Genomic DNA, 17,506 nt, shown 5'->3' with positions numbered 1-17,506 from the left:
TATAACAAAATATTAGCTCTCCGTCTATTTTCCTCCATTTTCCTTCACTCTGCATTCAAAGAAAGACTATAGAAAAACTAGTCCAACAGCAGTTTGTGGGTACTCACCAGAGGGGAACATTTTTGAGTTTCTGCTGCTTTATGTGCACATCTAGCAAGGCTCAGTCCACTCTCCCTGTGGCAGCAGTTGCTCTTACATTGTGCACTTTGAATGCATAATTCTCCATTGTCCTAAATTTTAAATAGAACAAAAATGTTTTTGTTAGTTTGCTTAACATTTACTATTGTTATTGAGGCCATCCACGAGTAAGACATAAAGAGGCTTCAGTCATACAGAATTTCTGTCTACATTTTAATGGTGGTCTCTTATTAGGCTTTTACCGACCCATTTGAGGTCAGCATAATATAGGAAAAGAGACTGATTCTAGGCTTTTTGTTGTTGTTTTGTAGAAAGACTCTTATTTGCAGGAGCTTTGCTTCTCCTCTCAATGATAAGTTACAACTATGCTGCCCTCCACACGCATGAGTTTTGGCTATCCACACCCCTCACCATTAGGCCAGGCTCACACGTCCAGATAATTCAGGTACCGGAAAAATTGGTACCGGAGTTATCCGTGTCCGTGTGTCCATGAGCTCACGTGGCACATCAGTGTGGCACACGTGCGGCAGCCGTGTGCCGCCCGTGTGCCTACTGAGTACCACACGGATCGTGCAGGAGACAGCGCTACAGTAAGCGCTGTCCCCCTGCATGTGGTGCTGAAGCCGCCATTCATTCCTTCTCTCCAGCAGCTTTTGCTGGAGAGAAGGAATGAAAAATCATGTTTTTTTTTATTTTTTTCGTTTTTAAAATAAAGTTCCCGGTCAGCTCCCACCACCCATGTCCTGTGCGCCCGCCCGCTGGCATTAAAATACTTACCCAGCTCCCACGATGCTTCCTCTCAGCGCCGCAGCTCGTCCTGTATGAGCGGTCACGTGGTGCCGCTCATTACAGTGATGAATATGCGGCTCCACACCTACAGGGGGTGGGAGGCGGGAGCTGACCGGGAACTTTATTTAAAAAAAAAAAATGATTTGTCATTCCTTCTCTCCAGCAAACGCTGCTGGAGAGAAGGAATGAATGGCGGCTTCAGCACCACACGCTGAGGACAGCGCTTAACTCTAGCGCTGTCTCCTGCACTGTCCGTGTGGTCCTCAGTCAGCACACGGGCGGCACACGGACAGCATCCGTGTGCGGTATGTGTTTACACGGACCCATTGACTTTAATGGGTCCGTGTGATCCGTGCACTCCCACGAACACTGACATGTCTCCGTGTTTTTCAAACGGACACACGTCCATGAAAACACGCTGATATGTGCAGAGACACATTTATTTTAATGTGTCTACGTGAATCAGTGTCTCCGGTACGTGAGAAAACTGTCACCACACGTACCGGAGCCACTGACGTGTGAAACCGGGCTTAGGCTGCATTCTTCCTATGAATAGTTTAGGCAGAAATCTCTCAATAAATGGTATGGGTAGAATAGATAGCATATCTAAGATGACTAGCTGAACTAAAATAAAATACTGAAATTATCAAAACTATAGCATTGATTGACATATTCCTTTAAGAATTAATTTAGCCTTGTTTAATATTTTTGTTTTCTTCCTTATGTTATCTGCCTTTTTTATGCATTGTATAAGAATAGTGATGAGCTAACATGCTCGGATAATGAGTTATCCGAACATGCTCAGGTGTTATCTGAGCATTTAGATATGTTCAAGTCCTGTAGCAGCATGAACACCGGGCCGTTAGACAGTTGCAACACATGAGGGGATTGCCTGTTTAACAACTGCAAAATATGCAGCCACAGAAACTCGAACATATTATTCCAACATAGTTACATAGTTACATAGTTACATAGTTATTAAGGTTGAAGGAAGACTGTAAGTCCATCTAGTTCAACCCATAGCCTAACCTAACATGCCCTAACATGTTGATCCAGAGGAAGGCAAAAAAAAACCATGTGGCAAAGAGTAACTCCACCATGGGGAAAAAAATTCCTTCTCGACTCCACATACGGCAATCAGACTAGTTCCCTGGATCAACTCCTTATCAAGGAATCTAGTGTATATACCCTGTAACATTATACTTTTCCAGAAAGGTATCCAGTCCCCTCTTAAATTTAATTAATGAATCACTCATTACAACATCATACGGCAGAGTGTTCCATAGTCTCACTGCTCTTACAGTAAAGAATCCGCGTCTGTTATTATGCTTAAACCTTCTTTCCTCCAGACGTAGAGGATGCCCCCTTGTCCCTGTCTCAGGTCTATGATTAAAAAGATCATCAGAAAGGTCTTTGTACTGTCCCCTCATATATTTATACATTAACATAAGATCACCCCTTAGTCTTCGTTTTTCCAAACTAAATAGCCCCAAGTGTAATAACCTATCTTGGTATTGCAGACCCCCCAGTCCTCTAATAACCTTGGTCGCTCTTCTCTGCACCCGCTCCAGTTCAGCTATGTCTTTCTTATACACCGGAGACCAGAACTGTGCACAGTATTCTAAGTGTGGTCGAACTAGTGACTTGTATAGAGGTAAAATTATGTTCTCCACATGAGCATCTATGCCTCTTTTAATACATCCCATTATTTTATTTGCCTTTGTAGCAGCTGCCTGACACTGGCCACTGAATATGAGTTTGTCATCCACCCATATACCCAGGTCTTTTTCATTGACGGTTTTGCCCAGAGTTTTAGAATTAAGCACATAGTTATACATCTTATTACTTCTACCCAAGTGCATGACCTTACATTTATCCCCATTAAAGCTCATTTGCCATTTATCAGCCCAAGCTTCTAGTTTACATAAATCATCCTGTAATATAAAATTGTCCTCCCCTGTATTGATTACCCTGCAGAGTTTAGTGTCATCTGCAAATATTGAAATTCTACTCTGAATGCCCCCTACAAGGTCATTCATAAATATGTTAAAAAGAAGAGGGCCCAATACTGACCCCTGTGGTACCCCACTGCTAACCGCAACCCAGTCCGAGTGTGCTCCATTAATAACCACCTTTTGTTTCCTATCCCTGAGCCAGCTCTCAACCCACTTACACATATTTTCCCCTATCCCCATTACTCTCATTTTATGTAACAACCTTTTGTGTGGCACCGTATCAAAAGCTTTGGAAAAGTCCATATACACTACGTCCACTGGGTTCCCTTGGTCCAGTCCGGAACTTACCTCTTCATAGAAGCTGATCAAATTAGTCTGACATGAACGGTCCCTAGTAAACCCGTGCTGATACTGGGTCATAAGGTTATTCCTCTTCAGATACTCCAGTATAGTATCCCTTAGAATGCCCTCCAGGATTTTACCCACAGTAGAGGTTAAGCTTACTGGCCTATAATTACCGAGTTCAGTTTTTGCCCCTTTATTGAATATTGGCACCACATTTGCTATACGCCAGTCCTGTGGTACAGACCCTGTTATTATGGAGTCTTTAAAGATTAAAAATAATGGTCTATCAATGACTGTACTTAGTTCCTACAGTACTCGGGGGTGTGTCCCATCCGGGCCCGGAGATTTGTCAATTTTAGTTATTTTTAGACGCCGCTGTACTTCCTGCTGGGTTAAGCAGGTGACATTTAATGGGGAATTTTTATCACTAGTCATTTTGTCTGCCATGGGATTTTCTTTTGTAAATACTGATGAAAAAAAGTCATTTAGCATATTGGCTTTTTTCTCATCCTCATCCACCATTTCCCCCAGATTATTTTTAAGGGGGCCAACACTGTCATTTTTTAGTTTCTTACTATTTATATAGTTAAAGAATATTTTGGGATTATTTTTACTCTCTCTGGCAATGAGTCTCTCTGTCTCAATCTTTGCTGCCTTGATTTGCTTTTTACAGAATTTATTTAATTTTCTGTATTTATTTAATGCCTCCTCACTACCTACTTCCTTTAATTCTCTAAATGCTTTCTTTTTGTCCCTTATTGCGCCCCTTACAGCTCTATTTAGCCATGTTGGTTTCCTCCTATTTCTAGTATGTTTATTCCCATACGGTATATACTGTGCACAGGTCCTATCCAGGATGCTAATAAACGTCTCCCATTTTCTTTGTGTATTTTTGTGTCTCAGGATATCGTCCCAGTTAATTGCACCAAGATCCTCTCTCATCCGTTGGAAATTTGCCCTCCTGAAGTTTAGTGTCCTTGTCACCCCCCTACTACCCATCTTATTAAAGGTTACATGAAAACTTATTATTTTGTGATCACTATTCCCCAAGTGACCCCCAACCCTTATATTTGATATGCGGTCTGGCCTGTTGGTTAATATTAGGTCTAGCAGTGCCCCCCTCCTTGTTGGGTCCTGAACCAGTTGTGAAAGGTAATTGTCTCTCATAGTTGTCAAAAACCGATTACCTTTGCTGGAACTGCAGGTTTCTGTTCCCCAATCTATTTCAGGGTAGTTGAAGTCCCCCATAATAATGACTTCTCCTTGAGTCGCAGCTTCATCTATTTGCTTTACGAGGATATTCTCCATTGCTTCCATTATTTTTGGAGATTTATAACAAATCCCTATCAGTAATTTATTATTTTTTCCCCCTCCCCTTATCTCCACCCACAGGGACTCTACATTTTCATTAAATTCACCTATATTATCACGCAGGATGGGTTTTAAGGAAAATTTTACATATAGACACACCCCTCCCCCTCGCTTATCTGTACGGTCATTTCTGAACAGGCTATAGCCCTGCAAGTTAACAGCCCAGTCATGGCTCTCATCCAGCCATGTTTCAGATATCCCCACCATGTCATAATTATGCTCCAACAACATTAGTTCTAATTCATCCATTTTGTTGGCGAGGCTTCTGGCATTAGTATACATGCACTTGATGTTACTCTCTGTACCTCTATTCTTTCTTAAATTACTAACTGTTCTAACCCCACCCCCCATGCCACCGCCACCCCCAACTTCCTTATTTGTGCCCAGGTCTCTATCTGCACTATCTTCCCCTCCTATAAAATGAATACCCTCCCCCCCAATCCCTAGTTTAAACACTCCTCCAACCTTCTAACCATTTTCTCCCCCAGCACAGCTGCCCCTTCCCCATTGAGGTGCAGCCCGTCCCTAGCGTAGAGCCTGTAGCCAACTGAGAAGTCGGCCCAGTTCTGCAGGAACCCAAACCCCTCCTTCCTACACCAATTCTTGAGCCACTTATTAACCTCCCTAATCTCCCGTTGCCTCTCTGGCGTGGCACGTGGTACAGGCAGTATTTTGGAAAATACCACGTTGGAGGTCCTTGCTTTCAGCTTGCAGCCTAATTCCCTGAAATCATCTTTAAGGACCTTCCACCTACCTCTAACTTTGTCATTTGTGCCAATGTGCACCATGACCGCTGGGTCCTCACCAGCCCCTCCCAGTAATCTGTCCACCCGATCAGCGATGTGTCGGACTCGAGCGCCAGGTAGGCAGCACACCGTCCGACGATCCCTGTCTTTGTGACAGATTGCCCTATCTGTTCCCCTAATAATTGAGTCCCCCACTTCTAGCACCTGTCTGGCCTGCCCTGCTCTCCTATTTCCCTCCTTACTGAAGCAGTCACTCCTCCGGCTTTCAGAGGACATGCCTGGCTGCAGCAGTGCTACCCCTGTACTGGCACCCCCCTCATCTGCCAACTTAGCAAACTTATTGGGGTGTGCCAGATCAGGACTAGCCTCCCTGGCACTCTTCCCTCTACCCCGCCTTCTAACTGTCACCCAGCTAACTGCCACACTGTCCTGCAGCTCCATCCTACCATCCCCCTCCTTATCTATCCCATGGAGGGTCTGCTCTGTGAGCAGAAGACTCCTCTCCATATTGTCTATGGATCTCAGTGTTGCCAGCTGCACATTTAGATCCAGTATCTGGGTTTCCAAATGCACAATGTGCTCACATCTCGCACAGCAGTATGCACCCTCGACCAGCTGCCCAACAACATGCCCAAGATACTTGGATAACAGCCGAGCATGCTCGGATAACACTTTATCAGAGCACGTTCATTAATCATTATATAAGAAAATTACTATTATTATTATACATCATTAATTTTAGGGTGCTTTACTTGTGAAGAAGGTTTAAATGCATATATAAAATACAAGCAAGTACAATAAGCATAAACTAACAGTGACTGACTAATACAAAAGGGGAAAATACTACACCCTCACAGACTTACAATCAACAAGCCATTGGTGGAAGAGACAGGCTCAGGTGGAAAGGGTGTTGCAGACTGTAGTATTTCCTGAATAAATGAGATTTCAAATTGCTTTTGAAGGTGTTCTAGTATGTAAGACAATATGAGATGCTGAGGTAATTAGTTCCTGTAATGCCTGTGGATCGTGGACCCACTTCACTATGGCCAGGCTTACCTTTGAGGGTCATAACTAAGCAGCTACCTGGTATTCACTGGATTGTCTTATGGTGAGCTTAGGTTTGAGCGGTAGGTAGCTGTCAGGTAACACTCAAGGGCAGTTTCTGGAGCAGTATCAGATGACCCCCAAGGGTCAGATACACTGGTTCTCATACAGTGTCCCAGGTCGGACAGGATGGCCATTGGTACCGGTATATACTGTGCAGCCTCTGGATAGCAGGCAGGTCAGGTATTGGATCAGGATACAGGTTAGTCAACACAGAATCAGGAACAGACTAAGCAGATAAAGGGAGGTTTTTTGTTGTTTCCATGGTGAGAAAAGGGCGGATTCTAGAGATGTTCTTTAAGTGTACAGTGCCTTGCGAAAGTATTCGGCTCCCTGGAACTTTTCAACCTTTTCCCACATGTCATGCTTCAAACAAAGATACCAAATGTACATTTTTGGTGAAGAATCAACAACAAGTGGAACACAATTGTGAAGTTGAACAAAATTGATTGGTTATTTAAATTTTTGTGGAAATTCAAAACTGAAAAGTGGAGTGTGCAATATTATTCGGCCCCTTTACTTTCAGTGCAGCAAACTCACTCCAGAAGTTCATTGTGGATGTCTGAATGTTCCAATGTCGTCCTAAATGCCTAATGATGATAAATATAATCCACCTGTGTGTAATAAAGCCTCCGTATAAATGCACCTGCTCGGTGATAGTCTCTGGGTTCTGTTTGAAGCACAGAGAGCATCATGAAGACCAAGGAACACAACAGGCAGGTCCGTGATACTGTTGTAGAGAAGTTTAAAGCCGGATTTGGATACAAAATGATTTCCAAAACTTTAAACACCCCAAGTAGCACTGTGCAAGCAATCATATTAAAATGGAAGGCGTATCATACCACTGCAAATCTACCAAGACTCAGCCGTCCCTGTAAACTTTCATCTCAAACAAGGAGAAGACTGATCAGAGATGCAGCCAAGAGACCCATGATCACTCTGAATGAACTGCAGAGATCTACAGCTGAGGTGGGACAGTCTGTCCATAGGATAACAATCAGTCATACACTTCACAAATCTGGCCTTTATGGAAGAGTGTCAGGGATAAAGCCATTTCTCAAAGATATCCATAAAAAGTGTTGTTTAAAGTTTGCAACAAGCCACCTGGGAGACACACCAAACATGTGGAAGAAGGTGCTCTGGTCACATGAAACCAAAATTGAACTTTTTGGCCACAATGCCAAAAGATATGTTTGGCATAAAGGCAACACAGCTCATCACCCTGAACACACCATCCCCACTGTCAAACATGGTGGTGACAGCATAATGGTTTGGGCCTGCTTTTCTTCAACAGGGACAGGGAAGATTGTTAAAATTGATGGGAACATGGATGGAGCCAAATAGAGGACCATTTTTGAAGAAAACCTGTTGAAGTCTGCAAAAGATCTGAGACTGGGACGGAGATTTGTCTTCAAAGACGACAATGATCCCAAACATAAAGCAAAATCTACAATGGAATGGTTCACAAATAAACGTATTAGAATGGCCAAGTCAAAGTCCAGACCTCAATCCAAGCGAGAATCTGTGGAAAGTGCTGAAAACTGCTGTTTACAAACGATCTCCATCAAACCTCACTGAGCTCGAGCTGTTTGCTAAGGAGGAATGGGCAAGAATTTCAGTCTCTCGATGTACAAAACTGATAGAGACATAACCCAAGAGACTTGCAGCTGTAATCGCAGCAAAAGGTGGCGCAACAAAGTATTAAGCTAAAGGGGCCAAATAATATTGCATGCCCCACTTTTCAGTTTTTGAATTTCCACAAAAATTTAAAATAACCAATAAATTTCGTTCAACTTCACAATTGTGTCCCACTTGTTGATTCTTCACCAAAAATTTACATTTAGTATCTTTATGTTTGAAGCATGATATGTGGGAAAAGGTTGAAAAGATCCAGGGAGCACTGTAAGCAGCAAGAGCGGGCAAGAGATTGTATATGGGAGGTGAAGGAGATATTGGTGTCAAACATAAAACCCACACAGCTCGCCTGCTGCCGGGGCGTTATTATGGTGCCACCTATGGAGAGGGAAATGTCAGATTTAAGGAGGTTAGTAGACGTGGGAGTAGAAGAAGTTCGGTTTTGGAAAGGTTGAGTTTCAGATAGAGAGCGGACATGATGTTGGAGTCTTCGGACAGACAGTCACTGGCATTCTGTAGTACAGCGTGGGTAAGGTCAGGGAATGCTGTGTATAGTTGTGTGTTATCAGCATAAAGATGGTACTGAAAGTCAAATCTGCTGATAGTCTGTCCAAATGGGGCCGTGTAGAGGGAGAAGAGAACGGGCCAAGGACTGAGCCCTGTGGTACCCCAACAGTGAGAGGAAGAGGAGATGAAGTGGAGCCAGCAAATAAAACACTGAAAGAGCGGTCAGAAAGATAGGAAGAGAACCAGGAGAGAGCAATGTCCTTAATGCCTAGTGACTGGAGCCTAGAGAGTAGGAGAGGGTGGTCAACAGTGTCGAAAGCTGCAGAAAGGTCGAGAAGAATGAGCAGAGAGTGGTCCCCATTACATTTTGCTGTCAGCAGGTCGTTGGTCACTTTGATGACTGCAGTTTCTGTCAAATGTAGGGGGCAGAAACCGGACTGTGAAGGATCTAGAAGGGAATGAGTGGAGAGGTAACGGGTAAGGTGGGAGTAGACCAGGCGCTCCAAGAGTTTAGAGATGAAGGGGAGATTGGAGACTGGTCTGTAGTTGTTTGTGCAGGATGTGTTGAGGACAGGTTTCTTTAATAATGGAATAATGGAGTAATGATAGAATGTTTGAATGAGGAGGGGAAAATGTTCTCGTATGCACAATTTAAAGTAATTTTTAATGTGAAATTTTAAAGAATTTATTGTGAAAGAGATTAAAACCACTTTCTCATTAGAGAGTACCATGTGTTGTCTTATCATATACCATCATGTAACCCTTATGTTTTTTAATCAGTGTATCAATTTGAATTGTTTTAAATAGAGTTCTCCAATTTCTTTAATAGGATAATTTGATAGTTTGGGAGATACTACATATTTTTTTGGCACATTTATCAGATATTTTTATTTTAAATAGTTTGTAGCATCTAGTGTGTTATAGAGGCCTGATCCAGAGGTCAACGAAAAATCCTTCTGTTCCTAGTGTCATACAGTAGGGGACCTGACTTTAAAATATTTTACAGCACCTATTGTGTTATAGAGGCCTTATCCAGAGGCCACCAAAAAATTCTTGTGTTCCTAACGTCATACAGTAGGGGATATGTTTGTAGCATAAATTTTATGTCATACAGGCCTCATCCACAGGCCTTTCTTCTGTGACTAACACGATACAGCCATATTTCACCTTAGAATTCACTGTCGGTGAAATTCAGCTGTTTGCAGAGGTGGTGCAAAGTTTAAAGGTGAACATGGGGTAGGTGGTAAAGCTTGTGAAAGCACTTAGTGAATTAATAACATCCTTTCCTATGCAAAGATAACTGACAACTTCTGTTACTGGATGTGCTACTGCAGTACCTTTATTTGGCAGATGCACAGCGATACTGATGAGGCCCAGAAACTGCATGTGCTCGAGTGGATGGCAAGCACAGCTTCAAGTGGCCTCTCCTCCTCATTAGACCTTAACTCCTAGGGGGAGGAGATCCTGATGAGACTCAGATATCTGAGGCTCACGCGGACTGTACTGTGCTGTCAGGGCAGGAAGAGGGTAACTCCAAGGGAGAGGAATGTGATAACACAGAGGATGATGATGAGGTGTTAGATTCCAGTTGGCATGAACTAACAATCCAGATGAGTAGGTCATCTGAGGAGGAAGATGGGGAGGTTACGTTGGGCCGTACATCACAGACACGTAGTGATACAACCACGATGAGCAATGCATCCTCAGCCACATCTGTGGCTGTGACCAGCAGCATCCATGGGTCTGCAGCTTGCAGGAGTGGCAAGATTTGCCTTGCCAGGGTGCTTTTTGACACTGCAAAGGATGACCCAATTCCTGTAATCTGCCAACTTTGCAAAAAAAAACTGAGTCAAGGTAAAAAGCACAATAATATGACTGCTACATGTATAAACCTTCAAATGTGCAATCAACATGTGTTGCTGTGTAAATCCCACTGTGCAAAAATGGGGACCAACGGACTTTCAACAAACATCAGATGCCATATCAATCGCATCTGCTGCTTCTTCCTTCTCCATTATTACTGTGCCAACTATTGAGACAGCAAAACATTGGGTTCTTTACCCGCTCTAGTCACACTGACTGTGAGCCCGCCATCAGCTGTAACGGAAGCAGACATGCCTGTAATTTTTGATCAATTTTAAAGAACGAGCCCACCACAACTTTCTCAATCCACTGCAACATCCCCGCCTGCACCTCTTTCACTGTTCAACAGTTTGTCCAGTACGTCGTACTCCACCTTCTCTCAGCACTGCAGCTAGCCCACAGTTCCGCAGTTGTGGTCACGTAAAAGATTGTTTCATCCTGTGCATGACAAAGCTAAGAGGTTGAATTCCACCATCTCCAATCTGTTTTCCATGAAAATGCTGCCTTTCCGCCTGGTAGATACAGATGGTTTCTGAAAGCTGATGGCCGTCTCAGTCCCCCAGTACCAATTGCCGAGCTGTCATTACTTTTCTAAGAAAGCTGTGCCTGTGCTACACAGCATGTCACAGACAACATCACCCGTTCCTTGACTATAGCTTTGTCTGACAGGGTGCTTTTCACCACTTCACCAAGTATCTATACTTGTACGAGTAAACATGGCCAAGAGCATTAGATCTGATGGGCACTGGATGACTCTGGTGGCTGTGGGGGCAGGCACTGCTCCACAAGTCTTGGAATCACCAAGGCTTACAGGACATACCTCTACATTTACCACTTCCTCCACTGCTTCTGCCTTCTCCTCTATCTCGTCTAGGGCATCCACCTGCGCTCTCAAATTCTGACTTAATGAGACGTGTTCCAACAGTGCAGAGCGAAACCCCACCACCTCCATACTATGCAGCAGGGCCTCACCGCAATCAGGCAGCATTAAAATTGATATGCCTTGGAGAATTGTGGACAGCTCTCCAGGCTGAGTTTGATCAATGGCTTTCTCTGCTGATCCTGTATCCAGGGAAGGCCGTGTCCAATAACACTATGAACCTGGTGGTGGCCCTACGGTGATGCAAACTCACACACGTGCCTTGCATGGCTCATGTCCTCAACTGGTGGTACAGCATTTTCTCCACCACTATCATAGCCTGGGTGAGCCACTCCAGAAAGCCTATAAACTGTGTGCTCATTTCTGCTATTCGCACCAGTCAGGTCATCGACTTGCATTGATACAGAGGTATTTGTCCATGCCAGTTAACAGGTTGGTATGTGATGTGCTGACATGGTGGAATTCCACTCTGCATATATTGCAGCAACTGTGACAGCAGCAACGAGCCCTGATGCTGCATGTCATGTCATATTGCCTGGGCCAACACAGTATGGACGTGGTGCATACCACGTTTTCAGAGTGGGCACTTATTAAGGACCTCTACACCCTTCTGCACAGTTTGAAAATGGCTACTAAGATGGTTAGCACTGACATTGTCATCATCAGCATCACTATTCCAGTCATCTGTATGCTGGATCAGACTTTGAATAGCCTGCGGGAGGAAATGGAGGTCCCAGAAGAATAGGAGGAAGCAGAGGAGGATGCGGAAGGGATAACATTGTCTCTAAGTTTCAGACTTTTCGTCACACAGGCAGATGCCAAGGAAGGGGGGATTACTGCAATCGAGGGGTGCTGTTGATATCAGACAAACTGTTATCGAAGGTGCAAGACCCGTGGAACAAATGGAGTAGGAAGAGGTGACCAACTGTCAGATGAAGAGGATAATCCTCCCCTCTCTATTGTTCGTGGTGGGCGGGAGGGGACGGAGGAAACAAGCATCATTCTTACCTAGCCACAAACACAGCATAGGCTTTGACCTCATGCTAGAGCCCGACATATGAGTGCCTTCTTGCTGTACTATCTGCAACATGATCCCCGTATACTTATTATTAGGAATATTGCTGACTACTGGGCTGCCACTCTGTTAGATCCATGTTATCAAACCAAATTTTGCCAGATGCTTCCCACCCTGGAAAGGGACCTACGAATGCTGAAGTATCGAAACACACTTTCACACAAACTTAAGAGAGCTTTTCCATCTGCTGGATTGGGTGTAGTGGAAGACCCGTCAGTCCCTATTATGCTATCTATACTATGGTGAAATTGATGCCACTTTTGTGGTGTCTGACAGTAATTTTTGGAAATGTAAACAATTGTGGTTTGGTGTCCACCTGCTTGATTGGGTGTAGTGGAAGTGGTATCAGGGCTCCCAGCAAAGGAGACCTAAATCGATCCCTCACCCACCTCGTCTTACTGTGACGTTCAGTTGAAAGCTGCAAATGCTGTCCCAGACCCCGATACCTCATACTTGGCTGACTGTTGCAGTTCCATGATGCAATTTGTAATATGGTTGAATTGAGGCCACTTTCCTGGTGTCTGCCTCTCATTGATGTGTTCTGGAAGCATTTGGGGCCGTTAGATGGCGTTGTGCATGCTTTTGTTTTTTAATCAGTGAATATTGCAAATTTGGCGATCGTAATCCGAACCAAACATTGAAATAATTGCTCATCTCTAATTTTTAGAATGTAACTCATTAGAGTCCTTTTTGAATGGAGTAGGGGCAGAGAATATGTACTTCTACTTCATTTATTCTTAACGGGAACCTCATTATTCCATTCTCTGTATAGGTAGGGATCATATTAATTGCATCTTAATAAATCAGTAGGTTATCCCCTATCACGCAGATAGGGGATAACTTCTCATCTTAGTGCAAACCTTTTAATCTCCGAAGTGACTACATGCAGTTAAAATAATATTATTTAACTCTACTAATGCATGTAACTTAGAGCTGTGCAACATAAAAACATTGATTGGCATAAAAATGTATTATATAATGGTTAAGAACACATTTACAGATCCTAGCTTAAGAAAACTTGTCTTGATTGTACACTTACCATGCACAATTAGCTTGTTGAAAATGTTATTATATTTATGCAGGAAAGCAAACAATACATTACTGTACTGTACTTTACTGTTGTAAAGAAGCCTGAGCTATCTAAATAATTCAAATACAGAATGGATAATAATACAAAATCTGAAATATAATGAACTTTACCAGATTGAATATGAGTCCAGATTGAGCACCCTCAAAGGAGAGGAGTAGACACACAAAGAGCAAGACCATTGTAATCCTATTTTGCTTCATTTCTGTAGCAATGAATCCTGATTCCCCAATCTTCAAAAATATAGTATACTCCATAATAACATGTGACCTGGTAGAAACCAATCAATTTCAAGTGAACACTTATCTTTCGACTATGTGAACACTACAGGTGTAAAATGCGAGATAGTCATAACCACATACACTTCTGTTTACAAATTATCAGTGCAAAATGTCTAAAGTTAGCTGTATGTTATTATACAAGCTTTTATTATAGCACTGTTTTCTCAGTTTGTCAGAAAAAAAGAAAACTACTAAAGATTGAGGCTTCAATCCCACAATGAGTTTTTGGTGAGTTTTTCACTCTGTGTATTTATTTTTTAAATGCAAGTGATCTAATTTACTATGTAAATATGTACAGAAATGGTACAGAAAATCTGCAACATCAAAACTCACCAAAAGCTCATTGTTAGAACGTATCCTGAAAGGTTCATATTTCATTGCAGAATTACACCTTTACTAAAACTGTGCTACCGTAAAACTTTACTGTTCAAAGTCAGGAAACCCAAATTAACACTCTACTGTTCAATCATTTGACATACAGTGCCATGTAAAACTTTGGGCATCCCTGGTCAAAATTACTGTTATTGTGAACATTTAAGCAAGTTGAAGATGGAATGATCTCTTAAAAGCCTTAAGTTGAAGATGACAAATTTCCGTGGTATTTTTTTTTTTATTTTTTACATTTTAAAAATTACAAAAAGGAAAATGGGCAGATTCAAAAGTTTGGGCACCCTTGGAGATTTGTGTGCTCAGATAACTTTCGCCAAGTTTTCAGACCGTAATTAGCCTATTAGGGATATGGTTTGTTTACTGTCATCATTAGGAAAGGCCAGGTGATGCAAATTTCAAAGCTTTAAAAAACCACAGCCTTCTCTAACCTTGTGCCAAAAAAGAGCAGCAATATGTTCTTCTAAGGAGCTGCCTAGCCCAAAATTAAAATGGTGGAGGATCACAAAGCAGTTGTAGGCTATAATAAGATAAACATACTACCCAAGCACATTCCCCTTATACATGGGATGGGCAACAGTCCACGTAATATGTAAACATACTGATCGTATAGTCACTGCACTATACTCGGATTAAGAAGTGTTTTCAAAATGTTGGTAAAACAAAGACTTCATTTAAACAACTTAAAATACATATAAATACAAAACTAATTAAAATGGTGCCTCAAACCAAACACATATGAACAAATAGGTCAGCTACATGAATACCCAGGGAAAAAACATATATGGGATCACAAATCAATTGTTGCAGTTATCCACTATATAGTGTAAAACATTGACTAATGCCTTAAATTAACCATTGTGGCCACTATATGAAACCTGCACAAAACACATGCACATAAATATAAATCAGTTAATCCATATTGTCATAAAATCACCTTTGTATTCAAAGTCTTGAAAATCATGGAGTAAACCCACATATATCAAAAGTGCACGTGCATGGAAAAAAGTGCGGTGTTCGTGTCACACATTATAAGTAGTGATAAGCAAGCACTAAAATGATCGGGTGCTCTTTGCTAACATCGAGCAAATTGGAATACTATGGTACTCGACCCGAGCAACAAGCCCAGTGTAAGTCTATGGGAAACCCGAGTATTTTTACTGCGATCCCTCCCCCTGGGGGTCTTTTTAAGGTCTAAAAATGTCTGGAAATGATAGAAACACTGCTCAAATGACACAGGAACATCATGGGGATCGCCCCTGGAAGCATTTCTGACTCCAAGGTCACAGCTGTAAGCAATGTTGTCAGAGTTTCACCCCATTTTTACAGGTGCATCAAAAAACATACAAAAATGAAACCAAAATGGATTTAGCTGGGAAATATGTTAAGGTACATCCTTTCCAGGGTAATGACTCGTATGTAAGGCAAAATAATTAACCCCAGACCAAAATGTTCCTCCACCACTTGGGCTATGTTCACACACAGTGTTTTTGATGCGTTTTTCAACTTTAACATCGCTTTCAATCAATACAAATGCATTCACTAGGAAATGTCATTGTAACATTTAACAACCCTAGCTGGCCATGTGGTGTGTGATACATAAGGAGACACATCTTGCTTAGTGATGAGAGAATATACTCGTTACTCGAGATTTCTCAAGCATGCTCGGGGGTCCTCCGAGTATTTTTTAGTGCTCGGAGTTTTAGTTTTTAGCGCCGCAGCAGAATGATTTACATCTGTTAGCCAGCATAAGTACATGTGAGGGATGCCTGGTTGCTAGGGAATCCCCTCATGTACTTATGCTGGCTAACAGATGTAAATCATTCAGCTGCAGCGCTAAAAACTAAAACTCCGAGCACTAAAAAATACTTGGAGGACCCCCGAGCATGCTTGAGAAATCTCGAGTAACGAGTATATTCGCTCATCACTAATCTTGTTTCATTTTTGAAGGAGGGATTCTTAAAGTCACAAAGCCTATTTTTAGAGGGACATCAGGCGGCGTTAATATTTTTAAAGGGCTATAATGGGTCTCCTATGCTGTTATTGCCTATGAAGTGAGTGGCTGGGCTGCCAAGAATTATAACGCACTCCAATACCTCTTTCACGAGAGGTACAGGACGGCTTCCTGAAAAAATGTTGCATTGAATGCAAGGCCTGCCCTGCTATCAAGTCATATGCACCCCATAAGCCTTTGAACCCAGATACCGGAAGGCCGCAGGAAAACCCAGTTCACAGTCTTCAGTCGGTCCTGCCATACAGTTTCCTTATGTATTGAATGCAAGGGCCGCCTTGACACAAATTTGTACACACCCCAATCCCCCTTGGAAGAAACATGGAGGAGGGCCTCCTAAACAAAACTGTCCCGTTACCAAGGAACAGGTCTTCTAGACTCGTAATGCCCATACACTAAGTGTATGGGCTGACCAACATTTCCCCATCGGGGGTAAATTTAAAAAAAAATAAAAATCATCACAAAATAGTGTTTACTGTAGGATAACACACAGCAAAAAAAGGAGAATGGAAGCCTCAAAAGCACACTTTGCAGTCAACAGATAGATGAGGCGTGTCACGGAACTACCACACTGTAATTTTTTTTTGTTTTAACCAAGATAGTGTATAGACCAAGGGTATTAGACAGACCAAAAATTGGAATGTATGCATGAAAAAAACCTATTTTTAGACCACACATAAAACGGCCGACGGATGGAGATAGCAGACTGTTTCGATATGTGGCCTGTATTTTTAAAAAATTTCAAACCACAAAATACTGTTTACACCAAGGCTATCAGACCAAAAACTGGAATGTATGTCTGAAAAGCCAAGATTTGAAAACCACTGATAGACCAGACGTGTGATTGAGATAACAGACTGTTTCAATATGTGGGATGTATTTTTTAAAATTTAAAAAAACACAAAATACTGTATACACCAAGGACAGCAGACCAAAAACTGGAATGTATGTCTGAAAAGCCAAGATTTGAAGACCACTGATAGACCAGACGTGTGACTGAGATAAGACTGTTTCAATATGTGGGATGTATTTTTTAAATTTTAAAAACCACAAAATACTGTATATGGAGCGCCCCCACAGTTGCAGGGCCGAGGGGTACCCGGTACCGGGCCTCTCTGTCTCAGTTCTGGGATTGTCACGGTGGCTAGACCCGGTCCGTGACCCTGCTAAGGGGCGTCCAATGAAAGTTGAGAGTGATGATGTGTAGTGTAGGGAACGATAAATAAAGAGGACACAGGGTTGCAGTCTCTTTACCTCTTTACTGAAGGCTTCAGGATCCTCAATCCAGAGTATGGTTAACAGGGCTGTCTGAAACCGGCCGGTCCAAAGGCA

At 42.4% G+C, this 17,506-nt stretch overlaps 1 protein-coding gene across 1 annotated transcript in view; it reads right to left on the bottom strand.

The window, feature by feature from the left end:
• CLPS (colipase) overlaps positions 1-13,696 on the bottom strand; it is a 32,958-nt gene extending 19,262 nt beyond the window's left edge. The window contains exons 1-2 of the mRNA XM_077292744.1: positions 13,609-13,696; positions 108-230 (exon numbers count right to left, since the gene is read on the bottom strand). Coding sequence (XP_077148859.1) covers positions 108-230; positions 13,609-13,677 — 192 coding nt within the window. The 5' untranslated portion in view covers positions 13,678-13,696. The remainder of the gene's footprint in view (positions 1-107; positions 231-13,608) is intronic.
• Positions 13,697-17,506: the final 3,810 nt, after the last annotated feature.

The sequence above is a fragment of the Ranitomeya variabilis genome, chromosome 2 (assembly GCF_051348905.1).
Source record: "Ranitomeya variabilis isolate aRanVar5 chromosome 2, aRanVar5.hap1, whole genome shotgun sequence".
NCBI lineage: Eukaryota > Metazoa > Chordata > Amphibia > Anura > Dendrobatidae > Ranitomeya > Ranitomeya variabilis.
Note: the sequence above shows the minus strand (reverse complement) of the source record. Positions and strands in the feature narration are given on the sequence as shown.